General features: G+C 55.9%; 12 protein-coding genes across 12 annotated transcripts; 8 read left to right on the plus strand and 4 right to left on the minus strand.

Moving 5' to 3' along the window:
* Positions 1–25: 25 nt before the first annotated feature.
* exo2 (exonuclease II Exo2) lies at positions 26–4,399 on the plus strand (the record flags this gene model as incomplete). The annotated part of the gene is made up of 2 exons (XM_064805288.1): positions 26–29; positions 84–4,399. The coding sequence occupies 2 exons, from the start codon at positions 26–28 to the stop codon at positions 4,397–4,399; spliced, it is 4,320 nt and encodes a 1,439-aa protein (XP_064656393.1).
* Positions 4,400–5,779: 1,380 nt separating this feature from the next.
* On the plus strand, positions 5,780–7,260 carry LTR77_008055 (uncharacterized protein; the record flags this gene model as incomplete). Its single annotated transcript, XM_064805289.1, has 2 exons — positions 5,780–6,987; positions 7,110–7,260. 2 exons carry the CDS (start codon positions 5,780–5,782, stop codon positions 7,258–7,260), a joined length of 1,359 nt encoding a protein of 452 aa, XP_064656394.1.
* A 446-nt stretch (positions 7,261–7,706) lies between these two features.
* On the plus strand, positions 7,707–8,347 carry LTR77_008056 (uncharacterized protein; the record flags this gene model as incomplete). Its single annotated transcript, XM_064805290.1, has 2 exons — positions 7,707–7,969; positions 8,008–8,347. The coding sequence occupies 2 exons, from the start codon at positions 7,707–7,709 to the stop codon at positions 8,345–8,347; spliced, it is 603 nt and encodes a 200-aa protein (XP_064656395.1).
* A 176-nt stretch (positions 8,348–8,523) lies between these two features.
* LTR77_008057 (uncharacterized protein) lies at positions 8,524–9,408 on the plus strand (the record flags this gene model as incomplete). Its single annotated transcript, XM_064805291.1, has 4 exons — positions 8,524–8,611; positions 8,675–8,793; positions 8,860–9,028; positions 9,197–9,408. The coding sequence occupies 4 exons, from the start codon at positions 8,524–8,526 to the stop codon at positions 9,406–9,408; spliced, it is 588 nt and encodes a 195-aa protein (XP_064656396.1).
* Positions 9,409–9,688: 280 nt separating this feature from the next.
* Positions 9,689–10,372, minus strand: LTR77_008058 (uncharacterized protein; the record flags this gene model as incomplete). The annotated part of the gene is made up of 1 exon (XM_064805292.1): positions 9,689–10,372. One exon carries the CDS (start codon positions 10,370–10,372, stop codon positions 9,689–9,691), a length of 684 nt encoding a protein of 227 aa, XP_064656397.1.
* Positions 10,373–11,287: 915 nt separating this feature from the next.
* On the minus strand, positions 11,288–12,253 carry LTR77_008059 (uncharacterized protein; the record flags this gene model as incomplete). Its single annotated transcript, XM_064805293.1, has 2 exons — positions 11,288–11,988; positions 12,064–12,253. The coding sequence occupies 2 exons, from the start codon at positions 12,251–12,253 to the stop codon at positions 11,288–11,290; spliced, it is 891 nt and encodes a 296-aa protein (XP_064656398.1).
* A 615-nt stretch (positions 12,254–12,868) lies between these two features.
* LTR77_008060 (uncharacterized protein) lies at positions 12,869–14,433 on the plus strand (the record flags this gene model as incomplete). The annotated part of the gene is made up of 3 exons (XM_064805294.1): positions 12,869–12,903; positions 13,011–13,835; positions 14,133–14,433. 3 exons carry the CDS (start codon positions 12,869–12,871, stop codon positions 14,431–14,433), a joined length of 1,161 nt encoding a protein of 386 aa, XP_064656399.1.
* Positions 14,434–14,995: 562 nt separating this feature from the next.
* LTR77_008061 (uncharacterized protein) lies at positions 14,996–18,832 on the plus strand (the record flags this gene model as incomplete). Its single annotated transcript, XM_064805295.1, has 1 exon — positions 14,996–18,832. The coding sequence occupies one exon, from the start codon at positions 14,996–14,998 to the stop codon at positions 18,830–18,832; it is 3,837 nt and encodes a 1,278-aa protein (XP_064656400.1).
* A 619-nt stretch (positions 18,833–19,451) lies between these two features.
* Positions 19,452–20,767, plus strand: LTR77_008062 (uncharacterized protein; the record flags this gene model as incomplete). The annotated part of the gene is made up of 2 exons (XM_064805296.1): positions 19,452–19,527; positions 19,581–20,767. The coding sequence occupies 2 exons, from the start codon at positions 19,452–19,454 to the stop codon at positions 20,765–20,767; spliced, it is 1,263 nt and encodes a 420-aa protein (XP_064656401.1).
* Positions 20,768–21,545: 778 nt separating this feature from the next.
* Positions 21,546–22,442, minus strand: LTR77_008063 (uncharacterized protein; the record flags this gene model as incomplete). Its single annotated transcript, XM_064805297.1, has 1 exon — positions 21,546–22,442. One exon carries the CDS (start codon positions 22,440–22,442, stop codon positions 21,546–21,548), a length of 897 nt encoding a protein of 298 aa, XP_064656402.1.
* Positions 22,443–22,628: 186 nt separating this feature from the next.
* Positions 22,629–24,524, minus strand: GUS1 (glutamate--tRNA ligase; the record flags this gene model as incomplete). The annotated part of the gene is made up of 1 exon (XM_064805298.1): positions 22,629–24,524. The coding sequence occupies one exon, from the start codon at positions 24,522–24,524 to the stop codon at positions 22,629–22,631; it is 1,896 nt and encodes a 631-aa protein (XP_064656403.1).
* Positions 24,525–25,478: 954 nt separating this feature from the next.
* Positions 25,479–27,090, plus strand: LTR77_008065 (uncharacterized protein; the record flags this gene model as incomplete). Its single annotated transcript, XM_064805299.1, has 2 exons — positions 25,479–25,557; positions 25,706–27,090. 2 exons carry the CDS (start codon positions 25,479–25,481, stop codon positions 27,088–27,090), a joined length of 1,464 nt encoding a protein of 487 aa, XP_064656404.1.
* Positions 27,091–27,130: the final 40 nt, after the last annotated feature.

The following is a 27,130-nucleotide window of genomic DNA, read 5'->3' on the forward strand; positions in this document are numbered from 1 at the left end:
TTGAAACACAGCAGCCGCCGCCATCATGGGTAAGTACCAGCTGCCTCGCCAGTGAAGTCGGCTCGCATATTGACTGCTCCTAGGTGTCCCTAAGTTCTTCCGCTGGCTCTCTGAGCGCTATCCAGCCATCTCCCAGCTCATCGCCGAGAACCGCATCCCCGAGTTCGACTGCCTTTATCTTGACATGAACGGCATCATCCACAACTGCACCCACAACGACTCGGGCGCATCCATCGAGAAGCATGTCTCTGAAGACGAGATGTTCATCAAGATCTTCAACTACATCGAGCACCTGTTCGGGAAGATCAAGCCGCAAAAGCTATTCTTCATGGCTATAGACGGCGTGGCGCCACGGGCCAAGATGAATCAGCAGCGTGCGCGCCGCTTCAGGACGGCTCTCGACGCAGAAGTGAACAGAGAGAAGGCGATCAGAGAAGGGAAGGAGCTGCCGAAGGAGGATCCATTTGACTCAAATTGCATTACACCCGGAACCGCCTTCATGGCGCGACTCACACAACAGCTCAAGTATTTCATTGCGAAGAAGGTGACCGAGGACATTGACTGGCAAGGATGCGAAATCGTCCTTTCTGGTCACGAAGTCCCTGGCGAGGGTGAGCACAAGATCATGGAATACATTCGGCAGGCGAAGAGCCAGGCGGACTACGATCCGAACGTGCGGCACTGTCTCTACGGGCTGGACGCTGATTTGATCATGTTGGGACTGCTTTCGCACGATCCGCACTTTTGTCTTTTGCGAGAGGAGGTGACGTTTGGGAGGCAGAGCAAGGCGAAGAGCACAGAGCTTGAACATCAGAATTTCTATCTCATGCATCTTTGCATTGTGCGGGAGTATTTGGAGCTGGAGTTTCAGGAGCTGAAAGAGCCTGGTGGTCTGGGGCCGGTGAAGTTCGACATGGAGCGCATTATCGACGACTTCATCCTGATGGCATTCTTTGTTGGAAACGACTTCTTGCCAAATCTGCCGCATTTGCACATTAACGAGGGAGCGTTGGCGCTGATGTTTGGGGTGTACAAGAAGGTGCTCCCGGAAGCTGGAGGCTACATCAACGAGGGAGGTGTGATAAATCTGAAGCGCCTGGAGAAGCTGTTGGATGCGTTGAGCGACGTCGAGTACCGGTTCTTCGAGCACGAGAACCAGGACGCCAACTGGATCAAAGATAAGAGCTATCAGAAAGAGGACGTCATGCAGAAGGTGAAGAAGAAGGGCGGGCAGATCGTCATGACGACAGGCCAGAAAGAGCTGTATCAGAAGGTGAAGCAATACGTCAACACCCACGCGACAAGTCTGAGCGATGACCACGCCCCGTACGACATGCCTGGCACGTTGAAAGCGGCGGATCGTGCGTTCATCGAAGGTCTGGCTAAGAGCCTGCACCTTGACTGCTCGAATGTGGTGGATGATAACGGCAATCGGCACCTCCAGCTGCAGTTCCCTCAGCGTCCCGAGATGGATGATGAGGACGACGACGATGATCCAGAAGCGCAGAATGCGCTGCTCCGGGTGTTCAAGCAGTACGATAAGGCGAAGATCGAGGATGTATCTGCAGAAGAAGCGCAGGACAAAGCAATGCAGAAGTACGAAGCGAAGTTTCAGGGATGGAAGAACAAGTACTACACGGAGAAGTTCGAGTGGGGCACTGATAACCAGGTCGAGCTCACTAAGCTGGCGGAGAACTATGTTCAAGGTTTGCAATGGGTGTTGTTCTATTACTACCGCGGCGTGGCCAGCTGGCCGTGGTACTACCAATACCATTACTCGCCGATGATGTCGGATGTCAAGAAGGGATTGGGTGCCAACATGAAGTTCGATCTGGGCCAGCCTTTCAGGCCCTTCCAGCAGCTCATGGGTGTGTTGCCGGATCGCAGTAAGAAGATTGTGCCCACAGTCTACTGGGATCTGATGACGAACCCGGAGAGCCCGATCATCGACTTCTACCCGCGCGACTTCGAGCTGGACATGAACGGCAAGAAGCAGGAATGGGAAGCTGTGGTCAAGATTCCGTTCATCGAGGAGAAGAGGTTGTTGTCAGCCATGGCGCCGAAAGACGCCATGCTATCAGCCGATGAGAAGAAGAGGAACGAGTTTGGCGTGAGCTTGAGTTTCACTTACCGGGACAACGTTGACTTCACCTATCCATCGTCGCTACCAGGCGTGTTCCCGGATCTAGAGCACTGCCATTGCGTGGAGAACATCTTCGATCTGCCGACGATGGACGGTCTTGAGGTGTACGTTGGCCTGGTTCCTGGTGTCAAGCTTCGGGAGGCGGCTCTCGCTGGCTTCCCTTCGCTGCACACCCTGCCTCACACCGGTACGCTGGGCTTCCACGGTGTGAGTGTTTTCCAGCAGGAGACCCGCAATGAGAGCATGGTCATCACGCTTAGTGAAGGTGAAGACAAGGGCACCATTGCGGACGCGAAAGAGCGTCTCGGCAAGGCTGTGCATGTCGGATACCCTTTCCTCCAGGAAGGCAAGGTCATGAGCGTCAGCGATGAGATGTTCACCTACCGGATTGCGGATCCTTCTAAGCCAGCAGTGGGCGCGAACGTCATCCAGACGCCGCACCAGCCGCAAGGCATCAGTGACTGGAAGAAGAAGGCCAACCGCATCGAGAGCGTCTACTCCAAGCGTCTCGGCATGATGGTCGGCACGGTGGACAGCCTAGTCACAATCGAATTCTTAGTCGGTCTTAACAAGACGGAGCAAGGAGCTGTTGTGAAGGAGTACGCGCCCATCCCAGGAATGGAGCCGGACTTCGCTACGCAGACGATCGTCGACCGCGTGGTGAGCGAGGACCGGCGCTTCTTGGAGAAGGAGGCTGTTCCTATCGCGGAAGAGTTTCCACCTGGCACGAAGGCGTTCTTTCTTGGCGACATCGCTTATGGCCGACCACTCGAGGTCACTGGCCATGAAGGCGAGAAGGCGACAGTGTGGGTCTCGATGCTCTCGTCACGTGAGCCGGAGTTTGGTTGGGACATTGCAATGCAAGCGGAGAAGCAGTTCCCGTACACGCCAAGCTACCAGGTGGCGAGGATGCTGAATCTGCAAGGGCTTGTGCTGTCGAAGATCACGAGTGCTTTCAGCGTCAACTCCTCTGGCCTGCGGCTCAACCTGGGTCTGAACCTCAAATTTGAATCGAAGAAGCAGAAGGTGCTTGGCTACTCACGCAAGAGCATGAATGGTTGGGAGTACAGTGGGAAAGCGATCCAGTTGATCGCGGAATACATGCAGCGCTTCCCAGAGTTCTTTGCCAAGATCGAAGCCAACCCGAAAGGCGATGGCTGGGAAGACACGTCCTTCTACCCTGACCCAACTGAGGCGAAGCAGAAGATGAAGGAGATTGGTGCGTGGTTGAAGACGGTTGAGACGAAGAGTTTCGAGCGTGTGCCTCTTGAGGCCGAGCAGATGGATGGCGATACTGTGATGATGATCGAGCAGGCCGCTGATCGGAACACGAACGCCAACATCCAGATGACCGGCAAGCAAGTCAACAACATCCCTCGGACCGCTCTGCTCAAGCCAGCGGACGCGGAGCAGAGGACTGGAAAGCAGAGGTTCAAGCTGGGTGATCGAGTGGTGTACGTGCTTGACTCCGGCCGTGTGCCTATCGCTATGCGCGGCACGGTCGTCGGCATGACTCGCACGGCACGGCAGACGCTTCTGGACGTTGTGTTCGACAGCCCGTTCATGTCTGGGACGACGCTCAACGACCGCTGTTCGAAATACAGAGGCAGCACTGTCCCTAGCAGCGCAGTGCTTAATCTGTCTGATCGGCAGGTCGTTGCGAGCTCTCAGGCTGCCAGGGCGAGGGCGCCGCAGCAGAACATCACGCCTTTGCGAGCTGGTGGCGCGTACAAGGCTACTGCCTACGGCACACCAGGCGGTCCACAACTCCGTCAAGCAGACGTCCCAGCACCGCTACGAGGCAGCTTCCGCGGCGCCGTCTCCGGCATGCAGAACGGCAACCCACGCGGCGGCTATGCCCCCCACGGCCGAGGCGGACTGGGCAGTCAGCCCAACGGCACGCAGCAGAGCACCCTTCCCTACCACCCCCGCGGCAACATGAACGGCGCCTCCGCCTCCTTCACGCCTCGCGGTGGCCGCGGCGCGCCGAACGGCGGGTACAGCAGAGGTGGCGGCGGAGCGCCGAACAGGCAGGGTTTCACGGTGATTGATAATTCGGATCCCGCGCAGGGGATCGTGAGCAATAATCCGAATTTCCGGCCGCAGAATTATTCGAGTGTGCCGCCGCCTGCGGGGTTGGATGCGAGAGGGAGGGGAAGAGGAGGGTATAGTCGGGGTGGGACGAGGGGGAGGGGGGATAGAGGTGGGAGTGCGAGAGGTAGGGGGAGGGGGAGTGGGGAGGCTGTTGCGAGCTGAGTGGGATGCTGAAATGTGACGAGAAGACCACCGCTTGGCTTGCACCTTGGCCCGCACGAGAGGATTGCAGCATTGCAGACGGGGTGGTGTGAAGCATGGCCTCGTGAAAGCTACCACGGTTCCGCTGGTCTCAGCACACCCACCCAACCACCTACCTGCAGCTTTGACGGATCGCTGACAGCGCGTTCTCTTTATCGAGAGGCGCGTCTTTCGGCGTCAAGTAGAGCAGCGAAATGCACGAGTTATCTGGCTCCGAGGTGCCAGCTCAAACACCACTTTCTTTTCCTTTGTGTCACGGTGCTATTACTGTTGGTCGCACGGCAGATGTAGCCTCGCTCGTTTCTTGAGCCCGCAGAGACCCGTCTCAGCTACACGTTCTCGGCTGTCGGTACACGCTCCCACGTTGCTGTCCGAGCGGACGAGAAGCGTTCGATGGCATTGCCGAGTCAAACCCCCGAGAGTGCGGTTGTGCTACGGTACTGATACGAGGTCTTCTCTGCCCAGACGGAGGTGTCGTTGCAGTGCCGATACCTCGATAAAAGTCATTTTGCCGGATGACTGCTATAGGTACAGCGATATAGCTACCTTATCACACACGAATCCTGCAGGCTCAGAAGTGTGTCTGCAGCATGTGACAGCGACTGCAGTAGAGTCGGAAGGCACATCCATCCCAGCTCCTTCTCCCGTCCGAACACAGTCTAGGCTCTCATTCCCCGCTTTCGATTGGCTCACCTTCTTCTTCCACCCACCTCGAGCTGCAGAACGTCTTGTCGCGGATTTAGCCTCCATGTGTAACGCACATTGCTGGGTAAAAACCGTTTGAGGGAGAGGGTACGGGATAAGACTTCGAGGTGAGTAGATGGGTGGTGGTTCCGGGTCGAGTACTGGGACGGCGGAGAGCGAACGGCCACGTTTGGCTGCGGAAGTTGTGCGACATTGACGGGATCGCTGTCGTGGGCGAGTCCGGGCCCCCGAGTCAGCAGGATCGCGCAAAGGGTGTGAACGAACGCCGCTTGATCCGGCGGATGGATTGATGGAGTGAGAAGAAGGTGTGAAGGAGTCTTCCTTTCGAGATAACCATCATCCTTCCCTCGTCATTGGGAAGGCGAAGGATCCCGCCAAAACAACCAGGATCCACGCTCCCGGGCCTCGACACGCGAGTCGTCAGATCGCTACCGGGGCATCCCAGTTGATCTCCAGGTACCATCACCGTTTCCGCGCATCCCGCAGTCCTGCAGGCGAAATCCCGAAGGAGCTGCTGCAATCATTCTCGCGTGTCTGGCCTGTCGTGTTTCATCCCCCTGCTGCTGCTTCCCACGACAATTGCGAGCCGACGACAGCACAGACAGCTGCTGCCCAAGAGCAGACGCCGTTGGAGAAATGGCGTCCTCTTCTGGAGTCCAACGCTCGATGGACGACTTTCTCATTAACCCAACTGCGGTCAATATTATGGACCAATATGGTGATGAGGCTTCGACGGCGGTTGCGGTGACGCCGCCGAGGGAGCTTTATGCTTTTGAGAATGGCTCGAAAGAAGATGAGACGAAGGTGGATTTCAAGAGGTTCAGAGATGAGCCTGTCTATTCGCGCGGCTACACTTCTGAGGAAGAATTGGCCTCACCAGTCGAAAACGACGACTTCAGTCTTGGATCGTTCGACAGCGACGTCGAGTCGATCATATCGGACGATGGCTCGTTGCATATCCAGACCGCTGGTCAACAGCTATGCAGTCGAGCACAGGCTGTGCACGTAGTGTCGGCGGGCAAGGCAAAGGTCGTCAGCATGCCGAAGATGATCGATAGTCCGAGAACGCCATACTCGATGGCCTCACCAACCACATCGATCCGACCGCCAACAACGCCAAATACTACTCCTACGCCTGCCGAGGAAGTTGCTGCCAGCCCAAGCTCACCATCGCGATCATCAGAGGAAGAATGGCCGATCTCACCAACACCATTCATTCGAGCAGGTCGACCAGAACAGGCACGCACGATCCGACGACGGCCAAACCTGTCACCACTTCAAATGGTCGGTCGTTCCGAATCACCCCAGGAACTGAACCGTGTGCCAAAATGCCAGGCCTCAACAAGGACCGTCAACTTCATTGAAGATGGGCCACGGACAGCACTACCAGCACTGGCACCGGCACCGGCACCGGCACCACATGCACCTGGTCTGTCACATACGCCCTCCAAGCGCAGAGTGTACAAGCTACCATCCGCCTTCAGCCTCCGAGCCCTGGGCAAGACACTCAAACGCTACAGTGTCGAATCAGACGGCAACGGAAGCCAATCGTCCTTTTCGCCTCCCCAATCAACCCGCAGGTTGCAGAAGGACCCGCCCATCTCAACCTGCACCCCGAGCAAACCCCTCCCGAAAATGATTCCGCGCGGTGCCAACGAGCGCGCTCCACCAATCGTCCTGCCAACCTGTCCTTACGACGCTGCGGACGGGGACGCCAGTGACGAGGAACTGCAGCAACAGGCCCGGGGCAGGAACGTCTCGACGGCTCCGCAGTCGCCTGAGGTGGGCAAAGAGCTGGGCGTGGCGCGGCGGAAGAGTCTTCCGGCTTATGTGTCGGCGCAGGTGTAGGACGAGCTGCGTGGGATACAGTGGCAAGGTTGCTTTCGATGATGTGTGTTATTACAAGGGTTTTTTGTGTGAGAGAGGGCAGCTATGATGAGAGATGTGCTTCCGCTGTGTTGCGCAGGATTCACGACTTCGTTGGGGATGACGGGGTATGGTATGGGTTATGGTATATGGTGGATCTCAGAGGAGAACTGGCTGATGAGGAGTGGCTTACGAGTGCTACGATCGCTTTTAAAGCACACAGATACGATGAATATGAATTATATGAATGATGCAGCCAATTTACTTGACCGCAAAGACTGTCTTGGCAGTTCATTCATGCCCACGCGACCTCCATGCTTGCCATCAGGTCTTGAGACGGACTTGGTTGACGACTCCGTTGGAGTATCCTAGATACCTCTTCAGCGCACAGTTGATACCGGGACATGGGATTGGAGGCCTGCCACTGGCTGTGCGCTCCCCCCGCTAGTTCATGTTGCATATCCTCGGTTCAACACCAAAGTTCCAACCTGACTCTCTGTGCACTCGACTTTGACATTCACTCCACGCACCTGGCCCATCTTCACATGCGCGCTAGCGATGAAATTTCTTGAAGCTTCGCATTCCCCATGCGCCTTCACCTCTTGGTGCATCGGCTTCAGTACATCGTCTTGCCTACATGTACGCAGGCAGTAGACATGCAGGTTCGTTCTCTGATCGCACCGGTATAGCTCGCAAGATGCCGCGCTGGTGGAGCGTACCATTCTCTTGCTTCCGCCGTAGGGGTGTTGCAAAGCCTACAGCCGGCGGATCTTTCTCGACTGTCGCGAAGAAGGCGACGACCACAGCGCCGCATACAGCACAACATGCATCTCCACGCGACGCACACAGCCGATATTACGACGCGAAGGTAGGTGAGACATTCAAAGACAACCGCTACGAAGCCATCCGACAGATTGGCGAAGGCAAATACTCCCGCATTTGGCTGGCGAATGGTTCATCGTAGGTCCGACTCTTGCAAGGCCACAATGCTCACTCAGGCTCACACCCGGCATGCAAGACTCTATCGTGGCGCTCAAACTCTTGACCTTCGATTGCTATGGTAGTGGTCACGATATCTTCGAGCGTGAAATCCTTGACACGATCGGTCGCCAGCAACGTGAGCGCAGTGAGCAGACGTCCTCCTACGCTGTCGAACCCCTTGGCTCCTTCCAAGTCTCAGGCCCGAATGGAGTCCATGAGTGCTTCGTCACACCCGTCGTAGGTGGCACCGTCCATGCCCATGCTCGGAGATTCCCAGACCGCGTGATTCCGGTGTCAATCATAAAAGAGGTCACCAGGCAGCTGCTCAAAGGACTTGCCTTCTCGCATGATGACTGAAGGTCATCCACACGGGTAAGCTGCCTGCCTACGACAATTATCGCTTATCTGGTGCTCAACTAACAAAGGGCAGATCTGCATCCGCACAATACCTGTCTTGAAGTTGGACCAGATGAAATCGAACGTAAGTCCACACCCGCGAAGCTACTAAGCACTAGCTGAAAAAGTTCCTAGGCATGGCGATTGGAATGTCCCCTGACGAAGCTACTCCGACCGTGACCAAGGACCGCCCTGGCAGCATCAAAATCATCGATTTTGGCGTCGGTATGTCACCTTCTCGTCGCATGCATGCAGTCAATGAAGAACACTGATCCGTCACCCATGCAGCCTCTTGGGTCGACAAGCATCTCAGCAATAACATCCAACCAGAGCACCTGAGGCCCCCGGAGGTATTCCTTCGTGCTCCCTGGGGACCTCCAGTAGATATCTGGAGCCTGGGCTGTCTGGTATGAATACTATGCACCGAGTCAGTGTGCACTTTGGCCCGATAGAAAACTAACGACATGGGGTAGGTGATTGAGCTTGTCAAAGGGCACGTTGCCTTCCCTGGGAAGGCCGCCAAAGACGGATCCCATAGCTCTGAGGACGATCATCTCGGGCAGTACATGGAAGTTTTCGGGCCGATGCCACCTGCTCTCCTGAGTCGGGGCTCCAGGACGAGCGAATACTTCGACGGGGAAGGTATGTAACAGCACTATGTATCACCATCGGCGCTGACGTTCTTGATCTTGGCTGACCACACCCCATTCGCGGGCAATCTGCTGCGGATCCCCGAGATCACTCCGTTCAGTCTCACGAACGTTGTCGATGGTACGTGGAGCCTCTACCTTCGGCCTCACGACATGGCAGCGGAGGAGGTGCCGATCTTTGTCGACATCCTCGAAGGGGCATTGACTCTGGATCCTCAATACCGGAAGACGGCAAAAGAACTGTTGCATCATGACTGGCTTCGAGGAGACGCAGACCGCTTAGCGGACCAGGCAACCATCGACAAGCATTACGAACAGCACAATCTGGACCGTAGGGGCGGTCAGATAGCTGAGATCACGTCTGCTTGGTGAGGTGTCCAACCCTCTGTGCAAAGGACATCCGACTGATCTCGCAGCAGCAGCGAACACTGGACCATCGACTGGTGCACGGAGTCTGGGACTTGGATGACAACGCATCATGTGCACCGATGAGCTTAGAGCCTGCAATGGTGGGGTTTGAGAGAATATGAACGAGGTCTCGAGAACGTAAGGACAATTTCGCAACTCCAGAGACCTCATTTCCTCTCAGAAGAACCGACTACCACAAATCTGAAATCAACCCACTCGTGTTAGGCCGTGAACCAAAAGCGCATCACCGCTCCACTGTCTGGCTGTAGCTTGGCAAGAAGGTTGTCCTCTTCGTGTCACGCTCTCCTTCAGCCAATGCTTCGTCTTGTTTTCCAGACTTTGCAAACCCGATTGACTTCTCGTCCTCATCCACGCTCGAAGGCCTCCTGCTCTCCACGCCCGTCATCTGGCTTGCCTGGCCTTCCGTCTCTTTCGACCGGCGAAGGCCGGTGCAACACCATGCAACACCTTGCACAAAGGTCACGAGCCACAGAAGCATATTGACAAGATCGATCCAGACTGCCGCCAGCATCCGATCGACAGAGCTGGTCAAAGAGTATTCTTCGTTGGACTTCGTCGGCGACAAGTACAGCGAAGCGAAAAACCCGAAGAGGGATGTCCAGAAGATGAAAAGAACAAAATTCCAGAACACCCAGGCCATCGACTTCAGCTTGATGACGCAGTGAAAAGCACAAGTCAACATTGACAGAGCGGCGACGACTTCTGCAAAGATCCAGCTGGCCTGAGCTCGCTTTGAAGTTTCGGTGGCACGGTGGAGATCGATGCCGTACAGTGCTGTGACCACAACGGCAAAGACGACTTTCAGCAGCAGGAGTATCGTTCGGAGGTCCAGAAATCTGCTCTCTCGCCCAGGAGATGTCGATTTCGACAGTCGATCGGGAAGCAGCATTGTTGTAGAGCTTGCCATGGTTGTGAGAGGCGTGTCGTGTTGAGCGTCAAGTTTCTGTGGATGGTCAAGAAGCAAGATTCGTTGCAATAAGAACGTTTTAAATGGCGAGGTCAAGCTACATGTACCTGCAGTCGTTCCAGTTGACTTCGGCGCCAGGCAAACAAACTTTCTTTGCGGCGTGGCGATCTTGCGTATAGATACGATGGGCCCGCGCCCGAGAAACATTGAGCAACTGAGCACAGGCGGAGACCGTTCGGACTACAAGCGCGACCGTACCAAGCTGACAGACTAAAGAAATGTCCGGTGGTGTAATGGTTGGGTGACCTTTTGTTGCATCTTCTCGCCACCAGCGACAAAGCATGGACCAGCGCGATGTAGCCATTTCAGCATGGCTGTGTCTGTGAGAACATTGCAGTTGCATCCCCTCCGATATGGAGCGCACTCGGTGGCTCACAACATGCGGGCTGTGGCATCTACCTCTCACCCGAGTACATGGGCCCCGGTCGAGTAATCACTGCATGAAGTGCAACAACAATCACTACCCCTCTGAGCACGACGGGATGAGTCTCGAAAGTCCTCAGCAGGACGTTGTGAGGGCGCAACTGTATGTCGACTACGTTATGATGCTGTCCGCCTTCGCCGATACCAGCAACGTCCGCCTGCTGGTCGTTCATATGCGTAACGACGTTTTCTGGGCCGAGCAAGCCACCGAGAAGACCACGGCACAGATGCGTCTTATCGGCAGGCACCTCCTCCTCAACAATGGCATCTCCACTCTGAGCCTCCAGCTGGTCGCCCGCTTGTTCTTTCAAGATACTGTCACGTCTGAGTACATTAACTGTGTTTGTGCTAGGTTACAGCTTTGCTTGTCGTACAGATAATGGACGCTTGCTTTTCTTTCATTCCTGATGCGAGCAAACCCATCGACCAACCTCAAACCCATTGACCGCGTGTGTCGCCGCCCTGCAAAGGCGCGGCATCGCCGTACCTCCCGAGCTTGTTCGCCCTCCGCGCCGCCTTGATCAATCTCCCAGGGTAGAACACTGTCAATGTGAGGACCACCAGGAACATGGGAACCGCATCGAAGAGGTACAGGAAGATCTCGTGGGTGATGATGTAGCCGTCGCCGCCCTGGACATACTCGATGATCCGCACCAGATTTCGTAGAAGAATGAGGCTGCTCGTGATGTACAGCGACCAGAAAGCCATCCTCCAGTACACGTCAAGATGTGCGGATATGTGGGTTGGGTTGTTGATAAGGCGGCGGTGGACTCTCAGGGCCAAGAGCATGAAGACGACGAAAGCGACCAGTTGGAAGATCAAGCCGCCTGCTACCAGATTGATGGCCAGCTGCTGCTTGTCAGATCCGCCGTAGGCTTGTGCGACTGTGCCGATGACCTGTAGGACAAGGCAAGCGATGTCGATGAGGATGTAGATCTTGGAGAGCCAGCTGAGCCGGATGAGTGAGTGTTCGGCGGCGTCGAGTGCTCGCGTGATTCGCGGCAGCGTCATGTATATCGAAGCTGACAGCATTGGCGCGGCTCCAATGATGAGAAACAGTTGGAGTAAGTAAGGTGCGCCCAGCCGTATGTTGTCATGTGCCCAAGCCCTGCCATAGTAGCCACCCGCCTCAGCTGTGAGCTTGTCAGCTTAGAGATTCTCCTCGTCGGAGTGGCTGCGAGTGCCTCTTTAAGGTCGGCACAACGTACCAGCACACCCAAGAATGAAGGGGATGAAGGACCAAGACCGATATGGTATGAGGTACCCGATCTGCACAACGGTGCCAATGGCGAAGAGGACGACGAAGATGAGCCCTGCAGGCTTGCTCGGATTGTAGACGTAGAAGTCAAAGTCTGCCTCGCCGCCGCCAGCGCGCGGGAAGATGGTAGGGCTGCTCATCGTGAGGTAGATCGAGTAAGTGTGAGAGCTGCTCACGGCTTGAATGGGCGTCTCCGGAGACGCTCTCAGGGTCCGTTCCTTGTGCTGCGTGCTGCGTGCTGCGTGTTGTTTCGATCTGGAGTGAACAGAGCAGAGAATGAAGCACTGCTAGAATGGAACAAACGGAAGGGTATCTAGCCAGATGGATAGAGGCTGGTGGGATGCGGTTGCTTTATACAACACAAACCCGTTTGACAATAGCCGCGACGAAGTCCTTGACCTACCTTAGATCGCATGGTGGGTATCTGAGCCACTGCGTATAGCTCCCAATCTCTGTAAATTGGGAGGCGACGCGTAGGCTGATGGAACAGCATGTCGTTGTATCGCAAGCGTCTGCGGTGGAGGTAGACTTTCACTCTGGACGCACGGCCCTTTTTTTCCCTTCTCCACTTCGTATTCAAACCCTTCAAATACGCATCTACAGGGGAGGGCCGGCGTGTCAACACGCACTCTCCCAACGTTCGATCGAGTGACAGCGGCGGCATTTGGCATCGATAGGTGATTCCCCTCGCGCCACCGGTATGACGCCGCGAGGGACGGATGTTCGGCAGAGGCAGTCGCATCGAAAATCACGGAATGGCTGCACACGGTGCAAGACTGGGCATCGAAAGGTGAGCATCCCCTTCAGCCAACGGAACGTATAGCCACCAACAAACAAACAGTGCGATGAAGTCCATCCCACCTGCGGGAATTGTCGCCGCGCGGGCGTCACCTGTAGCCTAAGCACTCCATCTCCCTTGCCGTCGGAAAATGCCAATGGTCACCCACCGCTGGCGCTGGACGACCTGCGCCTTCTGCACCACTGGCTCAAGGTCGACGCAGCCCTGTTCGAGGATCAAGATGCCGAGTCCGGGAGACGAGAGCGGGACGAACAAGTCGAACTGGCATTCGCACACCCTTACTTGATGCACACCATCCTGTCCCTGGCCGCTCTTGAACTGTTCCATCGGGAACCGGAGAAGCGCGAATATTACTACCAGGCATCTTCTCACAACCTTGCTGCGCTCAGCCATGTCCGGCCAAACATCACTCAATCCAGTCGGGAACACAGCCAGCCTCTGTTCATTTTCTCGGCGTTTACGTCGTTGTACGCATTCGCGGAGCCTCCGTTGCGCCTGCATGCTGGGCACACACAGTCCTGCGAGGACACTCTGAACGATCTGTTCCAGGCCTTTCGTATGGGACGAGGCATCCTCGCAGTCATGAGTTCGAACGAAAAGCACCTGAGAGAAGCCGGCAAACCGAACGGAGAGATCTGGCCCGACGAGACTGACGGGGTCATGCCAACACTTGAATCTGATTACCCTCAGCTCCAAGTGCTTTTGGCCCTCGTAGACGGCCGCTTTGATGGAGACCACAGGACTGCGGTCCATGAAGCTGTTGTCAGATTGTTCGCCATTATGTCACTGCTTCAGCGCCGCCCTGCGAATCATTCCAGTGCCAGACTGATACAAACATGGACGATGCATGTGGACACATCTCTCATCAATCTGTGGGAGGCACAGGAGCCGGTTGCTCTGATCATTTTGGCTCATTACGCAATGTTAGTGGAGATGCGCGCGAAGATCTGGTTCTTCGATCGATGGGGTCCGCTCATTCTCGAATGCGTTCAGGACACTGTGGGACAGGAATGGCAAGGATACTTAGCCTGGCCAAGAGAGAGAATTGGGTCGATTCGAGCCCCAACTTGAGCCGATATGTTCTGGCGAAAGTCTATATCCGACGCGGAAGGGGGGAATGCCAGTAATGGTTCTCGAGCGCAGTCGGCCCGATCGAAGAAACCGACACCGGTTGGAGTGACAGTCTCGTCGCGCTTTACAGCACTATGTTACGACGGCAGACTCTTCTCTGAGCCCAGCGCTTTCATACCAGAGTGGTCGCTGGCGGAAGAAAAAGTCTATCCAGATGAGCGGTCGAACCTTGAGGACCTCGTGCTGTCGTTCAGCCTTGGTGGAAGAGCGTACATCGATCGAAACCTAGCATACATCGAGTTGAGCATAGTCATTGCTGCGCTGGTGCTTTATTTCGAGTGGAGCCTGGATGGAGAGAAGCATGGTGGCGATAGGGGGATGGAGATCGTCGAGCGCTCGAATGTCAATCCAGAAGAACTGTGGGTGGATACGAGGCCACTGGATAAGTAGTACTGCATACACCTGATGCATGTATCAATGGCATGTCGTACGTCGGCTTTGTTTAGCACAGAACAGTTGTGGCATCGGCTTCAGCTCGGAGGGCATCGTTCTTTCTGTTGCTACTGGTTGTCGTGTTAGTCAAACGATATAACACGGCTGTGGCAGATACTGTGTAGGCATGTTGGCCTGTGTCTTGCCCTGTCGCCAGATGAGTCGCACGATAAGAGGCGTGTTCACATGCTGAGGTCGCAGTTTCCAAAGACGTTTCAACTGCCAGTAAACTTGAACGCCAGCTAGCGCGTAGAAAGGTCGACCAATCACAGAGCTTGATAACCACCTAGCAACCAATGTTGACAGCCGCTTTCGCAGCCCAAATCTGGACTTCAACATTCACGTCGCAAACCTCATCGCTACACCACCGCAGGTCGGCTGATTCTTACCGTCATTCGCTACTTACGCCAGAGCCAAGCAAGTTCAAAAGACTACCACCGCGCCATTTCGATTCGCGATCAGCACCCGACCTCGAGCCATGAGACCATCGCTACAACAATAATCTACAGAGAGGTCCAAGATGGGCGCACCAGAACAGCTACCAGCCTTCCCATGCTGGTGCCGCGCGACATACTCTTGGGGCGGAGAGAGCAAGAAGGACCTTGGCTTCATCGAAGGAGACCTGATCGAGGCGCTCAATGCAGGTGATGGACTCTGGTGGATGGGAAGACTGAGGAGAGACCCGCGAGCCATTGGGCTGTTTCCCAGCAACTTCGTGAAGGTCTTGGAAGGCTCTTTCCAGCCAGCGCCTAACAGTCGCAACCCATCTCCTCTTACGAAGGTCCCTTCGCCACAGAAGACTCCAGCTAAGAGCGGAGTATTCCGAAAACCATTCCAGGCCTACGACGAGGTCGGCAAAAGACCAAGCTTAGACGGTGTCAAAGGCAGAAATGGGACGCCTGAGAATGACAAGAAGAGCAAGTTCAGGCCATACTCGAGCATGAAGACCGCACAGGCGCCGACTGGAACTCTCAAGAAGGACAGCAATGGCAGGCCAATACTTACGAAGGAGGAGAGCACATCTTCGATTCCTGCTCCACCACCTCGAAGTCGGTCCAGAAGTCCAATGCCACCGCCCAGTACAGAGCCTCCATTGTCCCGACAGCAAACGCATATGTCCTACCATCCACCTCCCGCGGAAGCTATGTACCGAGCGGTATCGCCCCAGCCGGGATATCGAGCTGTCTCTCCGGCGCCATCCCGTACTCATTCTCCTCTGCCAGGATCATACAACGATGGCTCAGCATATCCCCAACTTATTCCATCCCGCGGGCCTTCGCCAAATCCATACCAGCAGCAGGCATATCGAGCACCGTCTCCTCAGCCACAAGATTATTTTGACTACCAGGGTTCGCGCGTGCCATCGCCTGCGCCGTATGAGGAGGACGATCTTGGTTCCTCACCACCACCTCCACCTCCGCCGACGCACCGAGTGGTATATCAACCAACCCGTGCGCCCTCGCCGCAGCCTTACCGCACTCGAACACCAGAACCACCTTCGCCCGGCCCAGGTGCCCATGGAATGACTCCGTCGCCTCTGCGGGATGCAATGAATGATGTCATGTCTTCGTTGCAAGATATGAGTGTGCTTCAACGGGACGGCGTACCTCTGCGGAATGAAGCTCCGGTCAATGTGTGGTCGCCAGATGAGTTTGAGATGGTGCGGACGAGATCGCAACAGCAGCATCAGCGCGCACAATCCTCGCTGGGATTTACATCGAGACAGAACTCAACTCACGGTTATGGCGGAAGCCAGACACCCTCAGTGCCTTCCTCTAGGGACGGACCACCTCAACTGGAAGACTTTGTGCAGCGTATGGAGCGACAGCTGCGGCACACGAAATCTAACATTTCGTACTCATCCGACAATCCTCCAGCACCGCCACTGAAAGGCTCACAATATGCTACATCGCGGCCAACCACGTCCGGCAGCTCATCAAGTCAGGGCTCGCAGGGCGCGTATCAGATGCATTCTTCTCAACGGCGGCCAAACTTACGACAGCAGAAGTCTGCTTACGAACTTGGAAGGACGTATACCACAAAGACGAATGTCACGAACTCTACGGAATCATCGTCTGCGACCCAGAGCAGCAATAGCACGCAGCTGACCAGCCGAAGCATTATGTCTGGCTACTCTGCAGGCGGTTTCAGCGCTACGAGCGCCGGCAGTCTCGCGCGGAAACGGTTCGGCTTGGGCAGCCAGAGAAGCAAACGAGGCATGACGATGATGGAGAATAAGTCAACACCAGACATTAGCTCTAGCGCAAGGAGCGTCGCCATGAGCGAAGTGTCAGGTCCCAGCTACCATGAAAGCCACGCCTCTGCCAACTTCCCCGTAACGACGCCAACGGCAGACTGGACGAAGGACCCAATGGATGATATGGGAGCTCTGGGAGGACTGAGCGCTGTGAAAGCGAAGAAGAGCAATTTCTTCAGGAAGATGATGGAGAGTGCGAGGTCTACTGCTCGGACGGGTGCAGCGAGTGCAAGATCGACTATTGGCAGCAGACCGGGCAGTCGATCTGGCTCTGTCAGTCCGACGAAGGGTATTACAGGTATTGCCGGCGGTCTGGCTTCTCGGCCTGGCTCTTCGATTGGAGCACCCGCGAGAGATATGGGTCTGGGCGGCGGCGCCGGGGACTGGATGCAGGTCCGACGCGACGTCAACAGGTCCAATTCTCTGAGTCGAAGAGAGCGCGAAGAGAGGGCAGAGAGGTGCGAGATGATGGATCTCATGGTGATGAACCCGATCGACCAGCTACTCCAGATGGCGGAGGGAGATGAGAGCCTCGATGGTCTGCCCGTGACGGATCCAACAGACTTCAACACGCCGAATCTGGCTTTGGTTGACAAGAGCACACGCTTCATACAGAGTGTGCCTCCCATGATCAATGCAGCTGCTCTTGCCCAGAGCTACATCTGCCGGCCGCAGCGAAGCGATGTGCAGCGAGCAAGAGCGATCTTTACCTGGGTCGCCGAACGCATTACCTGGGAAGAGGACTTCGAGGGGCAAGTGGACACCAGAAGGGTTATCCAGACGAAGCGTGGTTGCAGCGAGGAGATTGCTGTGCTGGTCAGGGACATGTGCAATGCTGTTGGCCTCCAGGCGGAAGTCATTCGCGGGTACTTGAAGGGTCCTGGCGAGGTTCTGGATCTTGACACGCTGGCCCGGCCGAATCACTGGTGGAACGCGGTCATTGTTGATCACGAATGGCGCATCATGGACTGTAGCCTTGCTGGACCGACGCATCCCAAACGAGGTTCATATAGCGGCGCGAGCAGTCAGGTTGCCGAACCTTGGTACTTCCTCGCCCGGCCGATGGAGGTTTGCTACACGCATATCCCACTTTTGCCGGAGCAGCAGCACATTGTACCGCCTGTGCCGCACGAGGTCCTCTGCGCGCTGCCCTACGCTTGTCCCACGTACTTCAGGAATGATGTCGAGCTTTCTGGGTTCGACAATAGCATCCTCCATCTCGACCATCTGGAGATGACGCACCTGCACATCAATGTTCCTGAAGACGTTGAGTGTGTCGCCGAAACAGAAGCTAGAAGCTTCGCGCAAGACGCGGATGGCGACTACTTCGAGAGCGGCGAGATGGTCAAGAAGAAAGCGCTTGCTCAACCAGAATGGGTCGCTGGTCGCAAGCGTTATACCATTAAGGCTCTCCTACCTGGGGACGATGGTCAAGGTGTGCTCAAGATCTACGCTGGCAAACGAGGGCTCATGCACAGCATCAAGGACAACCCACACTCGCTCGCTTTGGCAGTGCCTCTGACCCACACAGGGCAGAATCCGCCTTACGACTTCCTCACCCGACATCCGACACCGCATGCGCAGCGTCACGACCTCTACATCGCCCAGCCCCAATGCGCGCGGTTGGTGCTGAACAACACCTTCGTCTTCTGCGTGCGCCAGCACCCATCTTCGCTCTCGCGCTTCACGCCCGATACCTGGGGCTCCGGCGGCAACACCCAGTCCAACGGCCCGCCCGCCCCTTACACCCGCCCCGGAAGCGCAATGAGCATGACCCCCTACGCCCGCCCCGGCAGCGCCATGTCCATGGTCTCCGCCACCGTCTCACAGAGCGGGAGCAGCAACTACTCGGACGGCGCGCAAGGCATGACAGCCGCGCAGCAGAAGCCGGCGAAACTCGCGATCCAGTCGCCGAGTCAGAAGATTATCCGCTTGACGCGGAAGCAGGAGCATATGCTGCGCGGGTCGGCGGAGGAGGATGGGTTGACGACGAGCTGGGAGACTGTGATTAAGGTTGGGGAGAGGGGGACGTGGAGGGGTTTGGTGTTGGCGGATCGCAGTGCGCGGTGGTGTGTTTTTGGGGAGTGGGAGTGTGTTTGATCTTTATCCCGTCTTGTGGGAGGGATGGAAGGGGTGTTTGGGGACTGTATAAGACACGCAAGCATAGATATGGGAGGTATATGGGTAGGCAAGCATTGCATAGAGCTGCGAAAGGCACACAGCCGCGGCGGGATGGTGTGGGTTGGGTTTGGCGTTGGGGGGTGTCTGATAGTAACACAAACGCCTTCGCGTCATTGGACATCTCATCGCCGGTGCCTTCGGTTTCCCTTCGCGTTGCAAAAGCAGATCTTATACCATACTGAGACTGAGGCGTGCTGGCGCTGGCTCGAAGCACGGACGGCGGCGTTGGCGGAGCAGCGAGAGCCATTCGATTCCGACCTCACGCGTCTTCACGCGTCTGGTCCCACTCCCTGGCTGCATTAGCCGGTTTCTTGTCCAAGGCTGTGTGCTACTGATGAGATACTCTGCTCTGCCTCTACTCTCCTCGTTGTTCATTAGAGATACCATACACACATTGAGAAATAAGAAGCAGTCGTGAATTGCTGGCAACGAAACAATTACAAATCTACACGGCCTACGAGGCCTCACTTCAGGCTTCTCACGCCCCCCTCCTCCGCCACCAAAACGCGTCGAGTGCACAATGGCGACTCACGCCCCAATGGCCAGAGTGCCGTTCGCTCCGCTCGATAGTCCGCGACTGCAGCATCTCGTCAACGCGAAGAATCGTCAGAATGGTATGGCGAGCACTTGATCACTACCAGATATATCACATTTCTCACAAAATCAGGCCTTCTAGCACAAAAGACTCCCTCCATCGGCAAACCCAGTGTCTCACTGAACAAGACACTGTCTTCCCCTGCCAAACGAACGTTCGACGCCACCGATTTCGACGAGAACGATAGCGAGAACGTCGATCCGGCTATCCTGTTCTCGCCTTCGAAGAAGAGCAAGAGCGATGGCATGGAGAAGGCGTCGAAACCATTCACCTTTTCTCTCACCCCGTCGAGCAAGTCAATGCCGCCTCCGCCGACCATCCCATCTCGCCTCTCGACACCCGCTAGAGCCAACATCTCGTCCCCACGAGCTCCCATGACCGCACCTGCTGGACGCAGCCCGAAGCGTAAAACGACTGGCGTGAACAAGAACCGTCGAGTGTCGGCGCCATTCACGCGTATCGACCCTCCCTTCGCTTCACGCGGCTTCTCCACCCTCCCCTTCAGCCTCGACGCCGCGCTCAACGGCACCTTCTCCACCCCGTCTGCTCCCAAGTCCACCAGCGCAGCGATCCAAGAAGCCAGCATGCCCAAGACCTGGTTCTTCGACATCTACGAAGACACGCCCGAAGAAGCCGCCGCGACGCTCATGGAGCACAGCACGCTCACCCTCGACCTCAGCTCCGACGAGGAGAGTCAGAAAAAGGAGAAGGATGGACGCGGGAAGGAGAATATGCCGCCAGAGGGGTATGATGCCCCGACTGCTTCGCGGGCCGTGAGTGAGCCGGTGGTGGCTGCGCCGAAGAGGGTAAGGAAGGGGGAGATTGTGCGGAGGAAGGTTGTCGGGGTTGATGAGATGGATGATGGGGAGAGGGGAGTTTTGTCTGTGCTTGAGACGGAGGACTTTATCCCGGAGGGGTTGAGCAAGGACTCGCACGTTATCGTCAACGCTGCTGTGGAGACCACGGTGGTTGAGGAGAAGAAGTCGAGCGCGTCCAGCTTGTTCGCTGCTCCTGTCGATTTTACGTCTGGCGCAGAGAAGAAGTCAGCCGCCTCGACTCCCGCGAAGGGTATGCGCAACATGCCTGTCGTTAACGCCGACGGCGACTTGAAGGGCGACATCATTATCTGGGAGGACAGCGCTTCCTCTGAGTCCCCGTCCTCTCCGAGCGTACAACAACCGGTTGCCGGCACGCTTGGCAAGGGCCTGGTCGCTGACGAGAACGCTCCTCCGACTGACGAGAACGATGTTGTGTCTTAATTTGGCTTTTGTTCTTTTACGACTTGCTTGTATGCTGGGTGGAATATGGGAGAGGGTGGGTGGCGTTGCTGTTGGGTATGCTGTCTGCTTTATTCTCGTACTGTACTGGGCTAGTTCTATGGTGTACGATTCTGTTACGGCAATGCGAGATGCTTCCCTTACTCTCATGGCCACTCTTTCTTTCCATCGCTCTCGGTCACTGCTGGAAGCTCCCAAAGACAGTGATCGGTTCAAGGTCTCCAGTCTGCTATATCCGCCCTTGCCACCATATCCAAAACACCGTCCAGCCCATGCAAGGCTCCGTCCCCTCCCCTCCTACCCCCCACACCGGTATCCCCAACTCACCAGCATCCTCAGCGATCAACTCTGCAAATCCGAAGACATTGCCAACCACTCGACAACCGTCGCCGACACCACCATGGCCATTACAGCCCTGATGCACTTCTGGGAAGCTACCGAATTGTCGGTTGATGAGGATCAGAATATGAAGTGTTTGAGGATTTGTCGAGCAGGCCGGACGCTTCCGTTCGGCGGGGTGTCGAGATCAGGGCCACTGCTGTCTTTTGACGGGCGCCATTGCTTGTCTCCTTGGTGCTCTCGATGGTGGATAGTGTCACTTTTAAAAACCCCTCGGACTTTACTCTCTGTTCAAGCCAGAAAGGATTAAATTGCCGTTTCCAAGGCGTTTCTCCCCACGCCAGAGAGATCGATATCTCACCAATTTGCGCTCAGTTCGCTGCAAACCCTACCAAGCTGTCCAACTCTTCTGAACAAAACCCTACTTCTTCCCCTTCCTCTTCCCCCCCTCCTTCCCCCCCTCCTGCCCAAACCCCGCCCCCAGCATCGCCTCCCTCGCCACCGAGTTAATAATCCGAAACCGATCCGGCCCCAACTGCACCCCCCCATACCACCTCGTCACCACAACCATACACCCCCAAACCCCCATCAACTCCATCAAATGCAGCACCCTCCCGCCCGCCGCCGTCTCCCCATCATCATCGCAGTCCTGGAACTGCACGCCCCCTTCGCCGCGAATGCGCCAGGCGGTGATGTTGTGCGTGGCTTTGGCGACTTTCTTGTCCGTGGAGAGGAGGTGGGTTAGGTATTGCTTTGCTTGGTCGACGGAGGTTACGGGGGCGCAGCGGGCGAGGAAGATGGATTTCTTTTCTGTGATGACTGAGGATAGCGTCCAAGGGGGTGGTGGTGCGAGGTCCCAGTCGGGGGGCTGCGGGGCGTCAGAACTCTGCTGCTGGTGGTGGTGGGTGGTGGGAGCTGAGGAAGAGGATGCTGCCTGACCGTGCGTTTGAGCAGTTTGTTCTTCCGGAGGCCTTGCGCTGCGGTCGAGGCCGAGCTGCTGAAGGCGCGTGGTGACTTCTTCGATGAGGTCGAAGACGCATGCGGCGCCGGGGGTGTAGATTTCGGCCAGAGCGTCGCGGGTGAGGGAGACGAGGTGGCTGCCTTCGCCTTTCGCAACATCGTCGCCGGTCGATTTGGTGCCTAGGATTGAGGGTGGCGCATCCGGGTAGTCTGGTGGAAACTCTATATGCAGCGAGATGCTGGGTTGGGATGGAAATGTCAAGGCATAATGGGCTGCCAAATTTTGGTCTTGCACAAGCGTATCATCTCCGTAGATCGCATTTATGGAGGTTACTTCATCCTGTACCTCATCTGACATGGCATATCGTGCAGGTTGTGGACCAAGTACAACGGGGAAGCGAAGGAAAGAAGTTTGTGGAGGTTGAAGGCTCTTGGCATTCAGTGGTCTGAAAGACCGGCACGCTACATAACCTCATCAAGTCTCATGCACTGGCTGCCCACTCGCCGAACCAGCGTCTCATGGTATCATCATATCAGGTCTTCTCTACTTCTTACCCGTAGGAATCTGGAACGCCTGCACACTCCCTCCATGCAACATCGGCTGGTCGATCCTGAAGAAGCCCTTCCGATCGAACTGCACAATATCACCCTTCTTCAGCTCCGCAACATTGCAATCCGCAAGCGCTTCCGTCTTGAACTCCGTCACCTCCGTCAGCACATCCTCCAGCTGATCGTCCTCGCTCAACTTATCTTTCGTGATCAGGAAGTCAAAATCGTACAGCGTGATCGGCACCAGCTCCTGGTCTGTCGACAGCCATGTGACCTTCTTCGCTGTGGTCTTGACGTCTCCCTGTAAGTGGAGTTCGAGCTCGATGTTGGTGATGAGTTTCTGGTCCGAAGACTTGATGAGGTTGAGCGGGTTCATGGAGAAGGACTTCTTGCGCACGATGGCGTTGCCCCAGTTCATGAGCGTGATCTCCTCGTCGTCGGCGAAGGACTGCGCGTCTGCTTGATCGAGGATGATGTTCTTACTGAAGACGACTTTCTTCTTTCCTAGCTCGGGATTTTTCGCGTGCACGTCCTTGTCTTCTGTCCTGGTAGCTTCTGGCGCACCCATCACCGTGCATGTCACTTTATTGTTGGTCTCGACCGCAGTATAGCGTGCTGCTACCGGGTCGATGAACTTCTTGTTGGTAGCCCAGAAGCTCGTCCAGTCCATCAGGTTAATGTTCTTGCTTGGCCCCTGCTTGAGAATGAACTCCTGGAGAGCTGGGATGGTCATGCCGCGGCGGTGGATACCACGAACAGTAGCCATACGAGGGTCATCCCAGCCCCAGACTTTGCCTGAATCAACCAACTTGGTGAGCTTCCGCTTCGAGAGTAGTGTGCGGATGAAGTTCATGCGTGAGAAGTTCCAGTTATGGACTTTGCGGAGACTGAGAGCTGTAATGAACCACTGATACTGCGGGTCGCGGTCATTATATTCAGTCGTTCTGAGCGCATGTGTGACACCTTCGATGGAGTCAACGATTGGGCAAGCGAAGTCGTAGGTCGGGTATATCTTCCAGGTGCTGCCGGTACGATGATGGGCTTGCGGGTTGCAGCGGTAGATGGCAGGATCTCGCATTGCGCCGTTGTTGCTGCTCATATCGATCTTGGCTCTGACGAACCACCTCGTTCCTTCTTCGCTGCCTTTCTTCATCTCCTCGAAATGCGCTAGATTATCTTCGACAGAATCGTTACGGTGGGAACTCTCAATCCGGTTCTCGCGCTCCTTCCTTAGCTGCTCCTGTGGGGTGTCGTCTGCATACGCCTTGCGGTCCTTGATCATCTGCACGCACCGCTCGTAGAGGTCCTGGAAGTAGTCGCTTGTGTACGTGACCTGATCGTACTTCACGCCAAGCAGCTTGCAGTCTTCCAGAATGGAGTCCTCATACTCTTGCTTCTCCTTGGAGGGATTGGTGTCGTCGAACCGCACTATCATCTTGCCGTCATATTTCACGTGGGCGAAATAGTAGTTGAGGTAGGCGGCCTTGGCGTGTCCGATGTGCAGATAGCCGGATGGCTCTGGTGGAAACCTAGTAACGACACCCTTCTCCGTGTCCGGAAGTCCGATGTCATAGCTCGCACCTTCATCGACAGCGCCGCCTTTCGCTCGGGTGGGCAGGTCAATGGCGGGCTGGGCCGTGTCTGCGATGAAGTTGAACCAGCGGGCAACATTGACCATCCGGCCACTCTTGATGAATGCAGATGTAGCAACGTGATTGGCTTTGAGTGTAGTCCAGACTGCCGTGTCTGCATCGGTGAGGTTGTAGCCGACGATGTATGACCGGAGAGTCAGATGGTCGTTGAGTTCGCTGAGAGGGCCTTCCACCTGCTTGGGGTTGGTAGGCTTGAGCGCTTCCGCGCGCTGCTTCCATTCTTCGACTTGGGCGTCCATGTTGGCGTACTATTGACTCGAGATCAGGTCGCAAGTTCAGAGGTGTATTCCCTCAGTGCAGTCGGTTTCCTCTAAAGTCTTGAAGAAGTTAGACTGGAAAATTCGTTCCGACCTCAGGGTTATACAACCCTGACCAATGTCGTCCCTTCCCTTTCGTCTTCCTCCTCTCTTCCTCCCAGCTGCCGCTTCCGCTCACACTCACCAGACCAGGAGTTCACACGGTACGAAATGCGGCTCGCCGGAGAAGCAGAAGGCTCCGAAAACTTGGCCCTCAGAATGCATCTAGACGACTTGCGCCATCATCAAAAGGCAGACCAATGGCAGACGCCAAACGCCTTTCTTCAAAACTTCCCGCTCTCAAAGTTCCAGAATCGTGCTGGACTCACCAATAAGGTGAGACAATGGCTAAGCCAATTCCGGCCTCCATCGAGACTTCACACTTCAGCACAACCTTCTTCCTTGACCACCTCATCCACACGGCACACTCTTCCAAATTGCCACAGTGGCTATCTGGACCCGTTTCATCTGGTCGACGCGATATCAACAGGCTTTTGTGGTGCATGCTGCGTCGCCAATCCAGCGCCAGAGACTGCATCCGACAAGATGGCTTCGGCTGGAGCCCTCCACTTGCTCTGAAATTCACATCCACTTCAAACCATGTCACACCCATAAACAGACAGGCCCCTAGGTCTTCCCACCCTTGGCCCGAGCACCGTCTGGTTGTTCCCTCCACCGTAGCCAAGCTTCGCCACGGGCTGAACGTTGCCATAGCCTGAACAGCAGTTCTGGAAGTTGGAAGCCGCCTTCCGGCGCCTCCCGTCATGCAGAGGTTCATCATCCTGTCGCCAATCAGCGCCATGAGACGTTGCCTGTCTTGATGAAGACACCTGCAACATGCATCTTCTACCGAGATCCGATAAGATGGCTTGATGCCATTGTCACCTCCCCTTGAACATGCTTGCACATGTCGGTGGAGACACAATCCTGCTTGATCGAGCGGCGTGGGATTATGCTTCAAGGGGTGAGGATACAAGTAAGTACCGATTTCTCTCGAGAGTGTGAGCGACTCTTTCATCCATCTTCAGTCTCTTCAAGTCGGTCTTTACCACCCAGATTCTAGTCATTCGTTTGCCCAATTGTTTAACCCAGTCATTCGTTTCCACATCGATTCTTACCTACAGCCCACTACCATCCACCGAGACCATATCAAGATCAAAGTAATCTCATCATGAAGACGTTCTTCGGGCTCGTTGTGGCGTTGGTCGCCCTTTTCCAGTTGGCACTCGCGGCTCCAGTGGTTATCGTTGACCCTGGCAACGCAGGGGACATAATCATCACCAAGGAGAACACCATCAACGCCACAAACCCTGCTCCACCCTCTTCCAACTCTTCCACTCTTGCAGCGCAGAAATGGACGAAGAGTGGCAAGCTTCCACTCGCTTTGAGGAACAACTTCCCGGGCGGAGCTATCAATGCATACGTTACTGGACTGGACCGGAACAACCGCCTCGTCATGCTCAAGCCGGACGGCACCTTCTTCTATCCCTCAGCGAACAGAAACATTGCTGCACCGCAACTGGTGACCGCCAATGTGGCTATCCCATTGGGCGCCCGAGGAAGCACGAAACATATCACCATCCCAGACTACATCTCCTCGGCCCGAGTTTGGTTCGCGGAAGGGAAGCTCAAGTTCTTCACGATCTACTCTGACGCCAGCGGCGGACCGTCCCTCGTCGAACCCTCAGCCGTCAATCCGTCGGACCCGTCCTCCGCGATCAACTGGGGCTTCGTAGAGCTCACGAACACCGCGAACGGCGGTCTGTATGCGAACATCAGCTATGTCGATTTCGTCGGCCTCGTGCTGGGCATGAAGCTGGACAGCGCGGATGGCACACAAATTGCAAAAGGCTTGCGAGCCGACGCCGTTTCTTCGATCTGCAAGGAATTGAAGGCTCAGGGTGCAAGAGACGGAAATCCTTGGGGAGACCTGTGCATGGTTGGACCCGGCGGCAAGCCTCTCCGTGTGCTTGCACCAAGCGACTATGTCGCCTCCAACCCAAGAGCTTTCGGCAACTACTGGAACGATTACAACAACAAAGTCTGGTCGCACTACACGTCTAACCACCTGACCATCAACACGCAGACTGCACGAGGCCACGTCAACTGCAAAGTCTCTGGCAACCAAATCAAATGCGATGGCGACAACAGAGGGTACGCGAAGCCCACCGCTGGCGACATCTTCGGCTGCAACTCGGGTCCATTCGGCATTCTCGGCTCCGACAACGACGTCCACCGTGCTGTGGTCCCGAGGCTGTGCGCTGCTTTCAACAGAGGGACACTACTCAAGACTGGCGGCAACATTCAGCCCGGTCTGGCTGCTGATCACTACTACTCGACGACGCCTTCGAATTGGTACAGCAAGTTCGTGCATCAGTATGAGGTTGATGGCAAGGGATATGCTTTCCCGTACGATGACGTGAACCCGGCCATTGGTGTCGACCAGGCCGGCGTGGTTGCGGATGCTCAGCCGGAGCTGCTCACTGTTATTGTCGGAGGGCCGTTGTAAGGCGAGCTGTAGCAGGTTCTACAGAATTGCCCAACTTTTA

This window comes from Saxophila tyrrhenica (genome assembly GCF_035928015.1).
Source record: "Saxophila tyrrhenica strain CCFEE 5935 chromosome Unknown scaffold_13, whole genome shotgun sequence".
Taxonomy (NCBI): Eukaryota; Fungi; Ascomycota; class Dothideomycetes; order Mycosphaerellales; family Extremaceae; genus Saxophila; species Saxophila tyrrhenica.